Below are 22,691 nucleotides of genomic sequence, written 5' to 3' on the forward strand. Positions count from 1 at the left end.
GAAGAAACTGATAGAACCAGATGCAGGAAGACCTAAATTGGATGACCAGGTTTATAAGGCAGCTGCAACAGGACAAAGTTATGTGCTTCTGAATATGGTTGATGAAGAACTTATTAGGCAATGTGAGTTGCATACCCATGATGGTAGTAATATCATTCACATTGCCCTTCGACATCATCGTATCGACTTCATCAAGGATGTATTTGCAAAGTATGTATCTATGAAGTATTCATCTAAGGACTATAGATCGATTTTCGAGTTTCTCTATAAGAAAGACTCCAGAGGAGATACGCCTTTACACATTGCTGCAGGGCTTCAAAATTCTGTAGCATTCGAGTTTTTTATGTTGTGTCTCTATGCTTACAATATAACCCGATTTTTCTATATTCATTCCCTGCCGCCGTGGACTGTGAGAAATTCAAAAGGAAATACATTCCAACATGAAGCAGCACGGTCGTGTACTTACGACGTCATGTCTTTACCATCTAATGTTTCTCCTTACATTCTCGAGGTTGTCAATAACCTTGATGAGACTGTTCTTCATGTTATAGCAAAATATGCCACTTATGCCGCCGGTGAGTTCCATTTCTTTTTAATGACTAAAATTGTTGATGCATTTAGTTGTTAGTTATTGAGGATATATGGTAAAATTTAGACATATTGAAGAATATATGGTGAATTTTGAAAAGTTGAGGGTATACGATGAAAAACTAAGGGAGTAGATATGTAATACATAACATGTGTTGGGCCCACGAGTCCACCAACAGCTCCACTATTAGTATAATATTGTCCGCTTTGGGCTTAGCCCACACGGATTTGTTTTTGGCTCCTTCGCGAAAAACCTTATACTAATGTAGCTGGTGAACTCTTATAGACTAGGTGACTTCTTCTTATCTCTCTGATGTGGGACTTAAGATGTATACCCAACAACATGCATGCTCTTATTAGTAGTAAGTACATGGTAAATGACGGGCTAGTATGGTAAAAATTGTAGGGGAAAAACTAATTTGAACTTTAATAACCAAAGTTGAAAATAACTTATTATCATCAAAAAAGTGTAGTACATGGCTTTGATAGTTAGTACTTATGTTAAGCATTATATTGATGCAGCAAAGGATTTCCTAGAAAAACATTCGAAACACATGAAGTCTCTTGTCTACGTACGTGATTGGGAGGGCTTCACTCCCGTTTTAAGAGCAGTGCAATTTGGCCGACTAGGGATGGCTAGATTTCTTATTCAACAGCACCCTGGATCAGTTGATATTTCAGACAATAGAGGTAGAACTGTTTTGCACCATTTGAAGGATTTGGTGGCAGACCTTGTTGATGACTTTAAAGACATATTACCAGTTTGGAAGGATTTTTTAAAACCTTCAGAAGTTGATAAGCTCAGAACAGCTCAAGATGATGACGGCAATACACCTTTGCACTTAGCCATTATGAATGCCGAGTTTACTAAAACAAAATTTTTCATAGAGCTATGTCTCCAGTCAGAAACCAAAAGAGAATTGGACATCGTCAACAATGATGGTCACTCGATTTTTGATCTACTCTCATCAAAAGCCACTCATATACCAATCATGGTGTGTATCACTTGCGCTCTCTCTCTCTCTCTCTATTTCTCCATGTCTTTGCATTGTCCAAAATAATTCTCAAAATTACTGGATTATAGAGTATTATGGTCCTGTTCGGCAAAAGTAGTTGTTGCGGTAGTTCTTAGCCGTAGAAGTGGTTGTCAACTGTCAGAGGGGTAGATGAGGGTGCGCAAAGAGCCCTACAGCACAGGGCCTCAAAATTAGAAGGGCCTCAAAATATAATGATTATAATAATTTTAGTTCATATTAAAGCAAATCACCATTATTTTTCACTCTTAATAAGAAAAATTTAACGATTTATCATTAATATTTGAACTTTCACCTTTAACTTTCGAACTATTTCGTCTTTAATTTATTAATATTTGGGCCCAATTTTCATTTTAGAACCGGGGCCTCAAAGTTTTCAAGACGGCCCTGTCAACTGTTGTATAGCTGTCAGCTATTAGATAGTAGCTGTTAGAGAGTGACCGTGAAAATAATTAACTTTTATGATAACTAGTGTTCAATAAAACTAGCTGTTAGTGTAAAAACATAACAAAAATAAACTATATTCAATCTTCAAAAGCTACTCCAAAAGCTACCTTTACCCCAAAAGCTAAGATTAATAACATTTCTAAAACACTACTTCAACACCAAAAGCTAGTCTATGAATTCAGCTTCTAAAGTTGAATTAATGTGAGACGACAAAGTATTCTTCAGAGAGAAAAGTGCGTGAGAAGAAGAAAATGGAATGTGTATATTACTCTCACTTGTGATCTTTACAAGCTAAGAGGAAAGAATATATATACAACAAGCATCTAACTAACTGCGAACTACTTTCCATTCTCTAACAACTATATAATTAATATCTTATAAGCTTACAGTAGGTGAATAACACTCCCTCCTCAAGCTGGAATGGAAGAGTCAATCAGAGAGAATCATTCCAAGCTTGACAGTAAGAAATTTGTGTTGCACAGAACTAAGTGCCTTTGTCATAATGTCAGCAATCTGCATATGAGAACTGACATGATTGATGACAATAAAACCAGATTGCACATTTTCTCGAAAATAGTGACAGTTAATCTTGAGATGCTTGGTTTTATCATGAAAAACTAGATTAATTAGCTGCAATATGTTCTGCTGCCATATTGTCACAAAAAAGATTATTAGGGAGAGAAGGATAGATGTTGAGATAGTTAAGGACTCCAACTAACCAAACAAGTTCACTAGTGGTGTGACTCATGCTTCCATATTCAGCCTCTATGGAGATTTTTGAAACAACTTTTGTTTCTTAGTTTTCCAAGAAATAAGGGAGGAGCCAAGAAAAATGCAATAGCCAGTTAATGATCTACCTGAATAGTGACAATTGCCCCAATCTGCATCACAATAAGCAGTCAACTGAAGAGAATTGTTAGCAGAGTAGAATATGCCATGATGTAAAGTACCTTGAGATACTTAAGAGCATGTTGTGCTGCTAAGAAGTGAGACATTCTTGGATCAGAGAGAAACTGGCTGAGTTGCTGGATAGCATAGCTAATATCTGGCTTAATCATATTCAAATATAGGAGTTTACCTATAACCCTTCTATAAACTTCAGGACCAGGAAGTTTATCACCATCATAAATGCTGAGTTTAAACCCCTTAGGAAGATGGAAAGCAACATAAGAACAATTAGCCATACAACAATCTTTAAGTAAATCAAGAATTTATTTCCTTTGATTTAAAAGAATGCCGGCCAGAAGAGTCCCTGGTGACATCTACGCCTAGAAAATATCTCAAAGGCCCAAGGTCTTTAATAGTAAAAGCCTTATGCAATTGAGCCTTGAGATGTTGAATGGTAGAGATGTTGTTGCCAGCTACTAATAAATCATCTACATAAGCAACAACCACTGTGAAGTCAGACCCATGTTGCATAGTGAGCATAGAGTAATCCAACTTGGATTGAACAAAACCATGATGAAGTAAAAACTTTGTTAACTCAAGGTTCGATTGTTTGGAGGCTTGCCTTAAACCATAGAGGGACCTCTTTAGTTTGCATACTTGACCTTGAGAAGCCTTGGTGTAGCCTGGGGGAGGACGATGCATATACAATTCTTCTTTAATGTAACCATGAAGGAAAGCATTATTTATATCTAATTGATGTAATTCAAGATTACTAGCTGCAGCCAAAGCCATAAGTATCCTGACAGTGCTAAATTTGGCAATAGGACTGAAAGTGTGTTTGAAGTCCTTGTCTTCAATTTGTATATCCCCTCGAGCTATAAGTCGAGCTTTACATCTCTCAACTGAACCATCTGGGTTAAATTTGTTTTGTGAACCCATTTGCGACTTATGGCTTTCTTCCCTTGAGGAAGAGTAATAAGATCCCAAGTATTATTTTGTTTTTAGGCGGAAATTTCTCTTTTCATTGCTTCAATCCATCTACTATCTTGGCTGGCTTGTTTTTAATTTGCAGGTTTAGGTGCAGAAAGAACATTAGCAAGACTAGTTGAGTGCTCTTCATTATAGGTAGCAAAAATAGGAAAGTGGAAGTATTGAAACTACAAGATGCAGATTCAGAAGCGGGAGGAGCGTGCATAAGAGGGAGATCAACAAAAAAATCTGCTAATTTGGTAGGTGGTTGTTTGACTCTAGAAGATTTTCTAAGGATAGGGATACTTGTAGAAGGTGTATGTGAAGAAAAAGAATTAGGAGTAGGTGGAGATGTATGATTATTAGCAGGAGAAAAAGTAGTAGTGGGAGTAGTATTAGGAGAAGAGAGAGTATGAGAAGTAGAAGAATTATGAAAAGGTGGAATATGAACTGGAGAAGTGGAGGAAGTAGAAGAAATAGGAGTAGGTTCATGAATAGCAAGATTAAGTAAGTTGACAGAGTTAAGAGAGGAAGAGAAGGAGATGAAACGGAAGCAAAAGGAAAAACATCTTCCTGAAATGTGACATTCCTGCTAAGAATGATCTTATGTTTGTAAGGTCATAACATTTATAACCTTTTTGAGCAAAAGGATAGCTTAGGAAGATGCATTTTGCAGCTTTAGAGGAGAATTTGTCATGAGTCTTTTGAGCAACATAGCATAAACATCGAATATTTCTTAAATGATCATAACTAGGAGGTTGGTGCATTAAAATTTCAAATGGAGTCTTCTAGCCAAGAATGGCAGTAGGCATAAGATTAATTAGGTAGGTAGCTGCTAATTAGCAATCTCCCCAAAATTTAATAGGTAGATTAGCATGAAATATAATAGCTCTGGCTGTATCCAAATTGTCACTAGTACAGAAAAGGCAATTTGCGTCGGATGTGAGGCGCCTATTTGCGTCGGACTCCGGTACGACGCCAAAGGCCTCGACGCAAATGACCAGAATTGATCTGCGTCGTATGCGGAAACGACGCAGATGGTTGAGCTATTTGCGTCGCACATTTATACGGTGCGACGCAAATGGCTCTCCCCAGCCCACTTCAAAGGGTAATGTGCGTCGCACATCGCCTAGGGCGCGACGCAGATGAGTGATTTGCGTCGCACCTTGGGCAACGTGCGACGCAAATTGCAATTTTTTTAAAAAAAAAAATTTTTTTTTTTTATAAAAAAAACTAACGAATGCAGAAAATTGTACACAAATTCTATCATGAATCAGCAATAAGTAATCAGTAATTGAAAAGGAAATGAAGAACATACAAAAATGGAGAAATAAAATTAGAAATGAAGAACATACAAATTCTATCATGAATCAGCAATACAAAGACAATGGACAGATCTAATATCACCATTACCACTACAAAGCCTCCGCGGTTTTATACTAACATCAGATCTATAACTAAAACATAAAAAAAATAAGAAATTCTAACCCTAACCAGAAGATGAAGGGGAGATAAAATTGAAAATAAAAATAAAAAAAACTCAAACACAATCCAGATCTTCGAGAATTTCTTGTTATTTCATAGCAATCCAGATCTTCACCTCAAACGCAACAAGATTTCGAGAAGAACCAGATCTGAAAACGAGAAAAGATTAAGAATCAAAATTCAGATATAAAAAAAATAAAGAAAAAAAATCAGATATAAAGAAAAATAAAGAAAAAGAAAGAATACCTTCGAATTTTGAAGTGAAACGAAGTTGTAGCAGCAGACGAACGAAGTTGTAGCAGACGAACGAAGTGAAACGAAGTTGTAGCAGACGAACGAAGTGAAACGAAGTTGTAGCAAACGAACGAATTTCGACGAACGAGTTTGCGGATTTCAGGAGGGATTTGATCGATGAAACGGCGGATTTCAAGAGTTTTAGGGTTTCAGGAGTGCACAGCAGACGAACGAAGTGAAACGAAGTTGATTGATTTTTGAGGAACAAATATCAACGGCGGATTTGAGGAACAAACGAACGAGTTTGCGGAGTTCTGGAATTGAGAGAGAGGGAGAGGGGGAGAGAGAGAGAGAGGAGGGGGAAGAGGAGAGAGACGCGGCTGCTGTGCACTAAGTTGTCCTTTTAGGGTTTGGGAAAATTAAAAGGAGAGGGAGAGAGCCGAGAAACTTAGTGGGCTGATGTGCGTCGGATGGGCCAAGGGGTCCGACGCACATTAGCCTTTTGCAACGCCCATTTATACTGTGCGACGCATATTTCTGTGATTTGCGTCGCACAACTCCCCACATGCGACGCAAATTCGAACTGTGCGTCGTTTCCGTGTCTGTGCGACGCAATTGAAGGGACGCAAATCGTCCTTTTTCTACTAGTGTGTGTCTATGTTTCCTTTCCACTCTCCCATTTTGTTGGGGAATGTTAGAAGACTCCTTTGATGGATGATGCCTTCGTGAGCAAATAATTGAATAAGTAATTCTGAATTATTTAAGTACCATTATCACTCCTTATAATTTTCAAATGTTTTTCAAATTGATTTTCAATGTAGGCTAGAAAATGAGTTAAAATGACTAGGACTTTGTGTCTTGGAATGAACTAAATGAGTCCAGGTGAGTCTACTGTGGTCATCAAGGAGAGTAAGAAAATAAGTAGCACTAGTTAAACAAGGTTGTTTATATGGACCCCATAGATCTACATGAAGCAAATCAAAGGAGGTAGTAGCATGAGAAATAGAAGATGGAAAAGGATCTTTATGCATCTTAGCAAACACACAAGATTCACAATCTAACATAGAATGTGGGTGAGAACTGAACATGAGAGACAATTTATTCATCTTATGTACATATGGATGGCCAAGTCTAGAATAAAAAACATCAAATGAAGGTAACTTGTTAACATGTAAGACAATGCTTAAGGAAGAAACAGAAACATGAGAAGAAACTGGTTGACATTTGTAAAGTTTAGCTTGTCTTACAGCAGTGGCCTTGACATGATTAGTTGTAGGATCCCGAAAAACATATGATGTAGGAGTAAATTTTGCGTTAGATTGTGTTCATCCAAGATTCTGCCAACTGATGACAACCAATTATGTTTGAAATCAGGTAGAAAGACAACATTTGAAATAATTAAGAATATCACGAGTAATATATGCTGGTCCAATAAGATCAACTAATTTCATCTTACTATCAGGTAAGCCAATCTTGATAGGTTGAGCTAGAAGTTTGCAATTAAGCATCATTGATTTATCACAGATCATATGATCTATAGAACCTGTGTCCACATTCCAATCCAAGTGTGTATTACAAGTAGATAATAACTTGTTTGAAGCATTAATAGTACCTGCAAAATTGATGGAAGTTCCTGATTGTGAGCATTCTTACAATCACAACTTTTCACCATTATAACTTGTTTGAAGCTTACAGTAGGTGAGTAACATACTCGTTCCAAACACGACTTCTTCACCAAACACAACTTTTCACCATTATTAAAATTTTGACTTACTCAAAACTCTAAAAACTACCTCAAAAGCTATTGCCGAACACGCCCTATATTAGTTTTGGCATTGATTAGTTGGTGTTCTTAGTACATCAGTAATGGTACATGATCTCCACTATTTTTACTTAGTGGTTATTTTTAGCTATGTAGAGTACAGTTGTATGCCTAGAAATATAGGCTTGTCATGGTTTTCATATATGAGGAAAATGTGAAGATGCAATATTTGCTCTTTCGTAAATCTTTATTTTGCATGCTCCAACACGCATAAGCATATGTTTCTCTTATAGAAAAAAAAACATACAATTTATTTAGTTGGATCGATCACTCAAATTTTATATATTTTGTAATTTTAGACTATAATAATGTTTTTCTATGTACTTGTACAGAAAGAATTGGAACCAATGGTAAACAGAAGTTATATCAAAGAGAGAGACTTAATTGATGAGATGATGGATGAAACAGTATATAAGGCAGCAATAAAAGGGGAAATTCAAATATTCAGCAAAGTTCCAAACGATGTAGAAACTGGACTTGTTGATATAGCTCAGTTTACTCGTCAAACACCAGGTGGAAGCAATATAGTTCATATTGCCTTAAGACATGGGACCTCAAACGTAGAGAAATTTGTTGAGATTGCTCTACGAGATTTCCCTATTCTTAGCATGCGACCAGATAGCAACGGAGACACGCCGCTTCATCTCGCTGCGAAGTCGAAGAGTGAGGTTCTACTAAAATTACTAATACAAGCATCCAAAACTTTTCTGAATAAACTGGATGATCAAGGTAGAACTTTTCATGTTGCACCATGGGCGGTAAAAAATTACAAAGGCAGTTTTCCGATTCACGAGGCGTTGCAGGCTGATAACTTGATTGCTGCTAAAGCTTTGCTAATTTGCGACAATGAGGCCTCTTCTCGTGTTAATGATTTAGGAGAGACTCCACTCCATGCTTTTGCCAAAAATGGTTTTTCGTCTGGTAAGTTTCTTGCTTACCAACTTGAAGATAGTGTAGAAATGACGAAATTTTGGAACAAAGTATCCTAAATTTAAGGATTTTTTTTTTCAGAAACCACTTTATAAAACATTAGATTTGTGAGAAACCACCTTATAATATACCAAATTTTGATCGTTGAGCCAATGTGCCGATATTGACCATGTCATGTGCAAGGTGCTTGACTTTTGTCGGAGATACCATTGCATTCTGTACCTACGATGGGAATGAGAGGAAATAAGGAATGTAAAGGACGGGGAGAAAAATATAAATATTTTTTTAGATTAACAAACTACAAGAGGGGGTGAATTATAATTGACATAAGCTATTGTTCATACTTGCATCACATGCTCATGGTTTTTGGATTTTTAGGTATGCATGTCCTCCCATGCTAGTGAAGCAAATAAAAATCAATAGGTTTGTAGATAAATTTCAAACTTCTTAGTTATTAACTAGATAAAAACATATGTCTACACCAACTAAATTATGCTAGTTTAAAGAATTAAACACTAACTATTCTTACTTTTAATACTGATAAAGTAAGAAATACTTCATCATTGCCTTAACTAGATAGGAGTACTAGATGTTAACTTTTTGTTTACTAAGTTTTTGAAGAATAAACTTAATATATCCTTGTGCAACCCATAAACGTACATATATATTATCCATATCTATTATGTGGTGAAATATAGTTACACATCCTTAAGAATGTTGTCAACATAATATATTCACTTGTACTTCAACGTACATATGGAAATCTCTTTGCTTAATTTGAAGTTGTTATTGGTCGAAGTTCTAATTTATCATTCCATGCAGATGATGTTGAAACAAACGAATTTGTTAAAAAATTGATTGCCTTAAACAATCAAGCAGCATATAAGCGAGATGATGAAGGCCTCACACCGCTACTAAGTGCAGCAAGATCAGGTCGTTTTCAAGTTGCACGAAGTATACTTAAAATTTGCCCTCAATCAGCATACTTGCGAGATCTAGGGGGCAGGACCTTTTTGCATCTCTTGCATTTTACAGGTGATGATATTGATGAAAGTTTGGATGGGACTTTTAAAAGCGCGGGAAAGCAGTTATTTGATATCCCTGAAGCAGATGCACAGAGATTGGTGCAAGATTATGAGGGGAATACACCCCTACATTATGCTATTAAGACTCACAATTCTATCGTTGCAATCGTATTAACTCAAAGGTGTTTAGAAGATGAAAACCAAAGAGAACTTGGATTGTTGAATAAAGAGGGTCAGGCAATTCCAGATTTACTTGCATCGCATGATGTTCCTAACGAGGTATGTATTAGACAAACTTGGTTTATCTTTAATGAGATTTTCAAGACGCTTATTGACGATTACCCCATTTTTTCTTATTAGTTTGTGGCTTTGCTTTTTCAAGATCTTTCGTTGACCATTAATACTTTCAACTATGTACTAATAGAAACTATAAAAATTTGATAACTTAAACCTCAGTACTGGAATAAATCTAACAAGATCACACATGAAAATATTTAATTTTATATATTAGTTTTAAAATACCGTCAACGTTAATGAACTTTGACTTTGAAAAAGTAAACTAAAGCGGTAAACTAATAAATAAAAGAGGAAGTATGGTCTTTGATAATGATTGATTAAATATTATGATAAGTGATGGTTTGGTTGATCGTAATAATTCTATTTCACAATACTTACAATTAAGCTTGACGCACAATTTTAGGGGATCATAGATAAAGTAAATGAAGATTAATAAAAATAATATTGAAACATAAAATAAAAACTCCTCTAACCGATGCTTCAAGTTAGTTTACCCATATTATTACATTGTCTATAGTTATAATCCTTCAAAAATGCATGTCTAAAAGTTTAATTAGTTGCAAGTGTTAACCTTTTTCTTCTTTAACCTTGATTTGTGTTTGTAGCCAACGATCTTAGCAACAAAGCATTGAAAGGTAGTGCAAACACATCTTTATTTGGTTGAAAGTGAAAACAAGTTATTGTATTCATAGTTCACACTAAACAGAAATAATTTATTGCCTATCCTCTAGAGGAATGGAAATTCCCATGGAAAGTAGAACTTGTTATATTCAACCAATTGAAATTTGGCACTTCCTATATACTGAAATTTCATAGACATTGCAACTTACCACATCTAACCTAATAGTACAACAATTAAGTTCATATTATAAAAGTACACATTCAAGTTAACTGCTTTACACATATATGTTCATGATAAGTGTTTGGTGCTATGTCATTTTATGCCTTTGATTGAATGCAACAGATTATAGAGCTGTTCCGGAAGAAAGTGCCGAAGGCAGTTTACTTAGCCAGAAGTTCTTATGGTATTCGTAAAACGGAAATGAAAGAGTCGGCCAATGCTCTCTCCGTGGTTGCTGGCTTGTTGGCAACCATAACTTTTGCAGCCGCATTTCAAGTTCCTGGTGGATTTGATGGTGATGATGGTTCCCCTATCCTTCTGAAAAAGCCAGCATTCGTTGTTTTCGTTGTGGCAAATACCATTGCAATGTGTTGCTCTATGCTTTGCCTATTTTTACTCCTTTGGGTAATGGGTATTGGTAAAATTCACGGCTCACTCATGGTATTAGATATCTCTATAATCCTGCTTCGATTATCATTCTACCTCACACTGCTGGCTTTCACAATGGGCGTGTTTGTGAATACTGTGAAAAAGAATTTATGGTTGGCTATCTTGGTCTGTGTACTCTCCTTTCTTACATTCCTTCTCACGTGGAAAAATTTCATCCAGCTAGTCACTCAATATGGAACGCGCGCTATTACTACAATAAAGAAGTTTGAAAAAATTGTGAAGTCATCCATAGCCAAGTGCATGAATACAAGGTTAAGACAACAACATTTAAGTCTATCTCGAGCTGATACAGAAGAGGCAAATGCAGCAAACCAGTGAACAATAAGTAAGAAGATTAATGCAACTAATTTGTAAGGTTTGTATGTTCTACTATTGGATATTGCAAATAATTTGGGCCATTTGCGGCAACATGGTTCACATATGTTGAGAATTGATTCAAATTCTTGGCCATTAACTATGATTGGTCTTCTCCCAGTTACAAAATTTAAGGTGTTTTGTAAGAAGTTATTTTGGTTGATGTTTATTGCAGTCATTAGTGAGTGGCATTCCAAATTCCTAGCTAAGTCAGTTTTGTTTTTCAAGTCTTATAAAAGGTCGTGATTGTAATCAGTTTTGGTGTGTGAGTGAATAAAATACAGCCTTCACATAAACTTTGTATATTAGGCTATTGGCCCTTTGTGTTTTATACTACACGTGGTATCACTCGGCAGGTGGGATTCATTTTGCAACAAATCTTCACAGAGTACAATCTTGTGCCCACCTTTCTTTAAGAAAAAAAAATTAGGAAGTAAAGTTCCTTTCTATCTTCATCATCCCAGTACCTCTACAACTGAATCCAGACCTTATTTTTTTTCTTTACCAGTGAATTATATTTGCCACTCACCTAAAAAAAATTTGAGTGACGAAATATGGCTAATAATGGCGCCAATCCTTCATCTCAACCCCTAATTCTAATTTTCAAAGGGGAAAAATATCATCTTTGGAGTCTTAAAATGAAGACTATGTTCAAGTCTCAAGAATTATGGGATTTGGTGGAGAACGGTTATACGAAACCAGACCCGACACCGGCAGTGCCCGATCAGCAATTGAGGGATAACCGCAAGAAGGAGGCCAAGGCGTTATTCTTCATTCAATCAGCTTTGGATGATGATATTTTCCCACGCATTTCTGCAGCCAACACCGCCCATGACGCATGAGGGATACTCAAATTTGGGCGACGATAGAGTGATTAAGGTACATTTGCAAACTCTTCGTGGTGAATTCGCTGAATTGATGATGGGTGAGACATAATCTGTGCAAAATTATTTGTTTAGGGTGACTGAAATTGTTAGCCAAATGAGGTCCTATGGTGAGGATATTGAAAATGAACTTGTTGTGGGTAAAATATTCAGAATTTTAAATGAGAATTTTGATTATCTTGTCCCTGCAATTGAGTAGTCCAAAGATCTGTCAACTTATAACTTAGATGAGTTGATGAGTTCTCTATCAGCTTATGAATCGAGGGTGAAAAAAAATCCACTGTTAAGGGGGATGAGAAGGTGTTCCAAGTAAAGGGGGAGTCTTCTTATAAGGAGAAGACCAAATATTCTGGTGAGTCTTCGTATAAAGGGAAGACTGAAAATTTTGTTCGTGGGTATGGAAGAGGTGGTTTTCGTGGCGGTCGAGGTCGTGGTGGTGGCAGAGGCTGAGGACGTTCAAATGAAGGGCGTCCAAGCAAAAGTCAAATTCAGTGCCATTATTGCAAGAATTACGGGCATAAGGAGGCTAGTTGTTGGACCAAGCAAAGAGAAGAGGGAAAAACAAATTTTGCAGAGAAGGTGGAAGATAAGTCCAAGTTATTCATGGCTCATTCTCAGATCATTACTCCTATAGATGGTGTATGGTTTGTTGATAGTGGGTGCTCAAATCATATTGAGATGAACCTATATAAATCATATCATCCACATAAAGACACACTACCAAGAAATCACTATTATTCTGTTTCTTCAAGTAGAGTGTAGGCTTATTTTCACTTCTAGTGAACCCATTGGACTGAAAGAAGGTATCAATCTTGTTGTACCATGCACGCGGAGCTTGCTTTAGCCCGTATAAAGCCTTCCTTAACCTGTAGACTTTGTCTTCCTGACCATTAACAATAAAGCCTTCAGGTTGTGAAACAAAAACCTCTCTTGCAAATCACCATTGAGGAATGTTGACTTCACATCAAACTGATAAACTGGCAATTGGTATTGAGCTGCTATAGCAAGAAAAACTCTCACTATTTCGAACCGAGCAACGGGCGAGTAAGTTTCATCAAAATCCACGCCATACTGCTAAGAGTACCCCTTAGCCACTAGCCTTGCTTTGTGCTTTTGAATACTCCCATCGGAGTTGTACTTTCTCTGAAATACCCACTTAAGCCCAATGATGTTCTTGTCTTCTGGTCGACAAACAAGGTGCCATGTTTCATTTTTCTCTATGGCCTACATCTCTTCGAGCATAGCATTCTATCACACAACTTCATGTGCAGCCTCATCATAAGTACAGGAGTTAGAAACAAGTAAAGGAAGCCTTTATTGCTTATTATCAGCAGTTACTGGGTACTAATCATTTTCACAGGAAGCATGTTCTGCAACAGATAGTTTATAATGGCCCTTTGATTACTGAAGATCATAGGAGAATCCTGAATGCTCCTTATACGGCAGAGGATGTGAAATATGCTTTATTTTCTATCCCTGGAAATAAAGCACCTAGGCCAGATGGTTTTGGGGCTCACTTTTATAAGGATAATTGGGAGTTAATTGATCAGCAATTTTGGACTTCTTCACTCACAAGAAGTTGCTCAAGGACCTGAATTCCACAGAGATTACTCTCATCCCTAAGAGTAAATGCCCTACCATTGTAAGTGATTTCAGGCCTATCTCATGTTATAATGTTCTGTATAAATGCATCATTAAACTTCTCGGAGTCCTACCAGATATTATTGCTGAAAATCAGGGTGATTTTGTCCATGAAAGATACATTATTCATAATATAATGGTAGTTCAAGACATGGTTAAACAATATGGTAGAAAATCAGCTAAGCCTAGTTGCTTGATCGATTAAGCTTGATCTCCAGAAAGCTTATAATACAGTTGATTGGAAATTTTTACAAGAAATGCTCATTCACTTAGGGTTTCCTGCTCATTTCATCGAGATGATAATGGACTGTGTTACAACTCCAAAGTTTTCTTTGATGATTAATGGAGCAGTGAAAGGCTACTTTGGTTCAACAAGGGGTTTAAGACAGGGAGATCCCATGTATCCCCTGCTCTTTGTAATCTGTACGGAGGAGTTTCATTTTCACCCTAAATGTCAAACTCTCAAGCTCACTCATTTATGCTTTGCTGATGACCTGATCTTATGTAGTAAGGGGGAGTTATCATCTGTTTATCTGCTATTACAAGCATTCGAGCTTTTCTCTAATTCACCAGGTTTAAAAGCCAATGTGGGGAAATCTGAATTTTATTATTGTGCCATGAGTGAGGAGGAGATTCAAAGAATTGTCAATGTTTCATGTCTACAAAGGACTCATCTGCCTTTCAGATACCTAGGAGTTCCTATATGTTCAAAAAGGATCTCTAATGGTCAGTGTGAGATCTTAGTTGAGAAAATGGTTGCAAGAATAAAAATGTGGAGTTCAAGGCACCTCTCCTATATAGCAAGAGTCCAATTGATTAACTTAGTGCTTATGAGGCTTCATGTATATTGAGCTCAGGTGTATGTGCTTCCAAAGCAAGTACTACAAGGTATTGAAAAGATGTGCAGAGCATTTCTTTGGTCTAGGAATGTATATACAACTAAGTCAGGGAACATTGCATGGGAGAAATTATGTAGCAGCAAGGCTCATGGTGGACTATGTTTCAGAAATATTCATGTGTGGAATGTTACTAGTAGAGATGGCCAACAGTGCGGGCCAATCCAGCCCAGCCCACCTCGTGGGCCGTGTGGGCCGGGCCGGCAAAAAGCCCGGTCCAGCCCAGCTCGAACCATGAAATTGGTGGGTGGGTCGTGGGTCAGATTCCTTGAGCCCAGCCCACTAAAACCACCCAGCCCGGACCATGAAACCGATCCAACCCGACACATGAACCAGACCAGCCCAATCCAAGTAAATATTGAACCAAATTGTGTATATTTTAATCAAATTGTATATATTCTAATCAAATTGCATATATTATAATTCAATAAAATTTTAAAATAATGAAATTATTCATCAATATTAATATTTGTATATATTTTTAATTCATTTTAAAGATTTTATATAACAATAATGAATAATTTCAATGATTAAATAATTTTGAAAAAAAAATTCTTATGCCGGCCCCTCAGCCCGGTCCAGTCCACTAAACCCATGAACCGTGAAAACCGGTAACAGACCGGTGTGGGCCAAGATTTTTCAGCCCCCGGACCAGCCCGCCCAGCCCATGAATTTGACGGTCCGGTCCTGGGCCGTGAAATCTCAGCCCAGCCCACTACGACCCATGGTCCGGCCCGTCCAGCCCGCACCAGTGGCCATCACTAGCTACTAGCATGGGGAAGTATGTGTGGACTTTTGCACAAAATGAAGACAACCTCTGGGTGAAATGGATTAAGGCAGTGTACTTGATGGATGTAGAGTGGTGGACTTATACTCCAAGGACTAGTGGCAGCTGGTATTGGAGGAAAATCTGTGAAACTAAGCAGACATTGCAACAATGATTTAGTAGAGAAGAATTCTATGCTATGACTAAGTACTCTACTAAGAATGTTCACCACAAGATGATTGATCATTTGGAGCAGGAGCATATACATTGGGATCATATGGTGTGGAACATGATTAGCAGTCCAAAACACAGGTTCATCTCTTGGCTAGCAGTCCAGGCTAGGCTATATACAAAGGCAAACTAAGCTCAGTTTGGTGTTACCACTTCCAATACTTGTAGTATATGTGAGCAAGATGTGGAAACTCATGAACACTTTATTTGGTTTTTCAAGTGTGAATTTAGTAGGAGGTTGGTGGGTGATGTTAAAGATTGGCTGGGATCATAACAAGCACTAGTGATTTGGCTCGCTTGCAACAGTGGATTAAGCACAGCAATAAGACATAGATTAGGAAGAATGTATGGTATGCTAGTATTGCTGTTGTAATCTACTTCACATGGCAAAGTAGGAATAATGCTTACTGGAATCAGGATGTTCCTAGTCCTAGGCATGTTTTTAGATGTGTTAAACAGACAGTTAGGCAAAGGATTATAGCAGTTATGACACAGAAGGTCTCTAGTGTAGATCAGATTTGGTTTGTAAGATTGTAATGGCTGGACTTTGTTGCTACTCTTGGTCTTGGGGTCCAACCTAGTTGGTTCGCTTTGCCTTGAGGTTGCTAGGTTGTAACGGGTTTTGTGCAATCAATCTTAATCTTACTTATCAAAAAAAAATAACATGATATTTACTGCTCATAGTAGGTCGGCATATACTTTTAGAAAATTGTATCTAATGCATGTTTAAAATATCTTATATGATCACTCGTTATATTCTATTTCCTATTTTCTCGTAGTTTTCTAACGGATTCTAATTTCACAATACAAAATCTTAAATATATAATCACCATGGTAATATACATAATAGAAATTATACAAAATATCATGTGATATCTACATGTACTTTGGAAATTTCACAATGGTCTATACCATCCGTTTAAAATAAATTCAATTTTGGATTATTTAAGAAAGATGTTATTGGGAGATTTCTCAAAATAACCCAATTTATTAATTATCTTGTTTTTTTTAGGGATAAGCATATAGGAAAACAACACTTCGATAATTTTTCAAAGTCCCTTAAAAATTAAGATAACTCTTATAGAAAAAAATTCAATGTTTCAAGTTTATTGAAAACATCGATGAGAATTAGGATTACTGTTGTAAATGTTTCTTGCAATTTTCAAGCACGGGCAACAACAAAAGTGTAGAAATATATTCCTTGATTTGATGAAGATTACAAACTGACTATCTATACTAGGCTAGCAAGCTATAGTCAAAGTTTACCTAAAATACATCCAAGATTACAGCCTATTAGTTAGGAAACTAATTAGGAATACAAAACTAATTAGTAATTAAAATATTTACATATTTCTAATTACATAATCTATCACACCCCCGCAGTCGAAGCGGGAGGAGGGCGGACGCTAAGACTGTCCCGAAAGTCTTCAAAGAGAATCAAAGGAAGACCTTTAGTAAAAATATCTGCAATCTGATATCGGGAAGGGACATGTAACACACGTACTTCACCACGCGCTACCTTTTCTCGTACAAAATGAATGTCCATTTCAATATGTTTTGTGCGTTGGTGTTGTACTGGATTACCGGACAAGTAGATGGCACTCACATTATCACAATAGACCAAGGTGGCTTTTTGAATAGGGCAGTGAAGCTCCAATAACAAATTTCGAAGCCAACAGGATTCTGAAACAACATTTGCTACCCCCCTGTATTCGGATTCAGCACTGGAACGAGACAAAGTAGCCTGTCGTTTGGATGACCAGGAGAGTAAATTATCACCAAGAAAAACACAATAGCCAGATGTCGAACGTCGAGTATCCGGACACCCACCCCAATCAGCATCAGTATAAGAAATGAATGTAGAAATAGAAGAGGGATAGAGGTGAAGACCATGAGTAAGAGTCCCTTTAATGTAACGAATGATACGTTTCAGGGCAAGCATGTGAGCCTCCATAGGCTGGTGCATGAAAAGACATATCTGTTGCACTGCATATGAGATATCAGGTCTAGTAAATGTCAAATACTGTAAAGCCCCAGCTAGACTGCGGTACTGGGAGGCATCAGCACACGGTGCACCAGCTGTGGCACCCAACTTGGGTTTCGTGTCGACTGGTGTGGAAGAGGGCTTGCAAGCCGACATCCCAGCTTTCTCAATAATCTCTTCAGCATATTTACGCTGAGATAAAAACAAACCACCTGCATGACGAGAGACGGCAATACCAAGAAAATAACTCAGAGGACCCAAGTCCTTCATAGCAAATTCAGAGCCAAGTTGGGACATGATGGAGGTGCGCAAGGCAGCAGATGAAGCAGTCAAGATAATGTCATCCACATACAAAAGAAGATAAGCAGTATCGTTACCTCGGCGGTAGATGAACAAAGAACTGTCAGACTTACTATTGCAAAAACCAATGTGTGACACAAAATCAGCAAATCTGCGATACCAGGCACGAGGCGCCTGTTTGAGACCATATAAGGATTTTTTGAGAAGACACACATGTGACGGATACTGAGGATCCCTGTACCCCAGTGGCTGATGCATATAGACAGTCTCATGTAAGTCCCCATGTAAGAAGGCATTCTTAACATCCAACTGACGAAGATCCCAACCTTTGGACAAAGCCAGGCTAAGTACAGTACGAATAGTCGCCGGTTTAACAACCGGACTGAAAGTTTCACCACAATCAATACCAACTCGCTGGGTTTTGCCATCACCTACAAGACGAGCCTTATATCTCGCAAAAGAACCGTCAGAATTTTCTTTATGAGCAAAAATCCACATAGAACGAATAACATTAGCATCAGGAGGACGGGGAACCAACTCCCACGTCTTATTTTTAATAAGAGCATGAAATTCGTCATCCATAGCCATTTTCCAATTAGGGTCACGAAGAGCCAACACAGGGTTACGGGGAAGGGGAGACCGGGACACAGCAGTATTTAGGTTGAGGAATTTTTTCGGGCGAAAAATACCATTTTGGCTGCGGGTAGTGGGTCGAACCAAGGGAGGAGAGGGTGGGGCTCTTTGTGGGGAAATATGGGATGGCTCAGATTGGGGACTAGGGGGCTGGAGAGGGGAGTTAGGCCCAGTCCGAATAGGGGAGGAGAAGTGTGGGGGCTGCATAGGGGAGCTGGGCCCAGACCGAGACAAGTGAGAGGACCCGCTGGGGGGATCAGGTCCATGGTCCGCAGAAGGAACGCGGGGAGAGAGAGTCTGGGCTGGGGAAGAAGATGGACCCGGGTGTGGAATTGGGCCAGGGGAGGTAGGACAGTTTTGTGGAGGGAGATGGAGGGAGATCCAGAGGCTATATAGGGCCCAGAAAATCATAGATTGGCCTGGTGTATGGATGGCAGAAAATGGGAATTTGTGCTCATCAAAAATCACATGGCGGCTTATAATGATTTTGCGGGATGATAAATCATAACACTTGTACCCTCTATGATTACTAGGATAACCCAAAAATACACAAGGAGTGGAACGGGCTTGAAGTTTGTTTATGGAAGTGGAAGGATGGAGGGGAAAACACAAACAACCAAAAACTCGTAAATGTGAATAAGAAGGTTCTTTGTGAAAAAGAATATGAAGAGGGGAATGATGGGCTAATTTCTTGTTGGGAAGAATGTTGAGGAGATATGTGGCCATTTGGAGTGCATGATGCCAAAAAGTAGATGGAAGGGAAGCATGAGCAAGTAAAGTGCGAACCATATTATTAAGGGTGCGGGTTTACGTTCAGCTTTACCATTTTGAGAGGAGGTATAGGGACAAGAAAGGCGAAGAGAGAGACCATGAGATTTACAAAACTCCCAAAACGGAGCGTTATCAAATTCCTACCATTATCACATTGGAGATTTTTAATGTCCCGTTCAAATTGTTGCGGATATAAGCATGAAATTGCAAGAAAATGGAATAAACTTGAGATTTCTTAGCAAGGGGAAAAGTCCAAACAAAATCAGAAAAATCATCCAACACAACAAGATAGTAACGATGGCCCAAAGAGCTCAAAACGGGGGATGTCCAAATATCACAATGAATAATGTCAAATGGCATCATAGTACTAGAATAGAAGCAACAAATGGCAACTTAACATGTTTCCCCAAAGGACAAGAATAACAAACTGCAGAGTCACTAAGTTTATTACATTCAATGATTTTATTTTTCCTAAGCACATCTAGAATAGAAGCACCCGGATGACCCAATCTATCATGCCAAAGAGAAGGAGCAATGGCGGCAAAGCTAGAAGAGGATGAGCAGGAGTTGTAGGGTAGTGGTGAGAGGATACAACGCCCCTTGACTCTCACATCTCATGAGAGGACTCCCCGTCTGAAATCCTTCACAGAAAACCCAAAAGGATCAAATTCCACAGTCCAGAATTATCAGTAGTGAATTTACGAACAGAAACTAGGTTCTTAATAATTTTGGGTGCATGCAAAACATTTTTAAGGGTCAAGGGTGAGGTACTAGAATTCAAGTGCATATCTCCATAACCACTAATAGGAATAGTATGGCCATTTCCAACAATAATTCCATCATTTTTGCTCAAATTAAAATAAGACGAGAAAGTACCTTTAGAGGACGTCATGTGAGACGTGGCCCCCGTATCCATGTACCAATGCGGGTCCGGTGGAGTGAGCTCAAAAGTATTGAAAGCTGCATCAATTTCTGTGGGCTGAAATTGCCCATGTTCAGCAACATAGGCTACTGGTCGCTGGCCCAGAATTCCAGGAGAAGGGCGCTGGCTTGCTGCTGCTGGTGGATTGGGCCTAGCCCAACCTTGAGTAGGGAATGGGCATGGTGGCATGGGCCAACCATAAGGCCACCCCCCCAAGTAGGAAACGAAGGGGGCTGCCTGCCCGTGAACCACGGCTGCTGGTACACAGCCGGCTGTTGATGGCCGCCGGGACGACTGCCGGAGTGCCGACCACCCCCTCTGCCGCCACCACCACCACGGTGGCCGGATTTTCGGCCGGAGTTGGTGGAGCGATTTTTAGATTGTTTACCACCATTCGAATTTTGAGGGGAGGAGAAACCGAGTGTGACGAATCCACCAATAAAGCCGAAGAGGCGCCGATGGATGCCTTTTTGGAAAATCCGGCCTCCTCAAGCACAAGCATAGAACGTGCTTGATAGAAGGGGGGAAGCGGATCACTTTGACGGAGAAGAGTACCAACTCCACTGTAGGCATCCGTGAGGCCCGCAACCATTTGCAAAACCAAACGATTGTTGGATACCGGAGCACCCACATTCTTCAGTTGATCGGCCAACATCTTTAACCGTTGACAATAGGCGGATGCATTCGGGAAATCTTCCATAGAAGTATTGGAAAATTCTTGTTCAAGGGTGACGGCCCTTGAAGTTTTATTGTCTTGAAAAATACCTCGGAGACGTTCCCATGCCGCCAAGGCAGTTGAGTCAGGCTCAAGAATAGTGTTGAGGAGGTCCGTGGAAATGGTACCATAAATCCATTTCAAAACGGTCGCATCAATGGTGGACCATTCCTCTTTTTCAGCATCTGTGACAGGTTCCTTAATCTTAGAAGAAGGAATAATATGATGTATGACACGATTTGAACGTGCATGAATCTTAAACAACTCCGCCCACGTGGAGTATTGCACATTTTCCATGTCAAGAGTGATGGGAACACTTTGTTTGATATTAGTGTGAGAAAGAGAAGAAGAAATAGAAGAAGACGGAGGAGGAGTAGAAGGGCTGTCGCCGGCCATGGTGGCGTGTGGGCTGTGCGACGGCGTAGGGCAGCGGAAGGGAATGAGAGGATCGAAAACCCTAAGCCAATGATACCATGTAGAAATATATTCCTTGATTTGATGAAGATTACAAACTGACTATCTATACTAGGCTAGCAAGCTATAGTCAAAGTTTACCTAAAATACATCCAAGATTACAGCCTATTAGTTAGGAAACTAATTAGGAATACAAAACTAATTAGTAATTAAAATATTTACATATTTCTAATTACATAATCTATCAAAAAGTTTGAAATGAATTTTGACTTTTCAAACTTGTTATATTTGGTATTTAATTTAGGGGGTGTCAGTTAATTAAGAAAAGTTTATAATTTAGTCCAATTCAAACTCAAGTTGTCATATTAGACAACGATGAGAAAAGTTTGGGCTTATTAACATCTACTTTATATTCTCATACTTTGCGTGATGATTATTATTTAATCCTATTAGGTTTACTAGTTTTTGAAGTCCGTGGAGTGCACGGATTATTTTTTATGTGGTAGAATTATATTCTTGTATTATTAGATATGACTACAAATAAGATAAATGAAATATTTTTCCCATTTTACAACATGAACATATGAGCATGAAACCCTCCTTTTTAATCATTGGCACACTTTTACATGGCATGTCCGACACCCGGCATGATATTTTTAGTAGTAAGCGTTCTGGTCATCGTGTATGTTGTTAGGAGGGTGTTTCATTCGGGCCCTGGCCTCCCTACGATGGGGATCCTAGCCCATAAGCCCCTGTACCAAAAAGAAAATAAAGAACAGGAAACAAGGCAAAGAATAAAATACTTATTTCCTTTTACTGCTCTTATGTGTTAACTTTGTATAACAGCAAATGAACTAAAAGAATCTGGTAAAGCTGTAAAGGAATGCAAATGAACCAACACCTTCACTTGTGCACCACTTTTCACACTTAATATATATAAACTACTTTTTGCTAAGTGATGTGGTGAATCAATTACAATTATTAATATATTAATATATTATTATTCATGAATTTCATAATTGATAGTTTTTTGTAATAATTGTTTGGTATAAAATTGGGAAACGGACGTTATGGCATGATAAGTAGTTTAAAAAAATTTAAGGAATTAGGGATAAAAATAACTATTTCAATGGAATTGGGGTAAGAGAATGTTATTAATTTAATAAAAGT

At 38.3% G+C, this 22,691-nt stretch overlaps 1 protein-coding gene across 1 annotated transcript in view; it reads left to right on the forward strand.

Moving 5' to 3' along the window:
* LOC104890939 (uncharacterized) overlaps nucleotides 1-11,660 on the forward strand; it is a 29,711-nt gene extending 18,051 nt beyond the window's left edge. Inside the window, exons 5-9 of the mRNA XM_010676558.4 lie at nucleotides 2-575; nucleotides 1,111-1,583; nucleotides 7,800-8,388; nucleotides 9,220-9,701; nucleotides 10,684-11,660. Coding sequence (XP_010674860.2) covers nucleotides 2-575; nucleotides 1,111-1,583; nucleotides 7,800-8,388; nucleotides 9,220-9,701; nucleotides 10,684-11,328 — 2,763 coding nt within the window. The 3' untranslated portion in view covers nucleotides 11,329-11,660. The remainder of the gene's footprint in view (nucleotide 1; nucleotides 576-1,110; nucleotides 1,584-7,799; nucleotides 8,389-9,219; nucleotides 9,702-10,683) is intronic.
* The last annotated feature ends 11,031 nt before the right edge of the window (nucleotides 11,661-22,691 follow it).

Source organism: Beta vulgaris, chromosome 4 (genome assembly GCF_026745355.1).
Source record: "Beta vulgaris subsp. vulgaris cultivar EL10 chromosome 4, EL10.2, whole genome shotgun sequence".
Lineage (NCBI taxonomy): Eukaryota > Viridiplantae > Streptophyta > Magnoliopsida > Caryophyllales > Amaranthaceae > Beta > Beta vulgaris.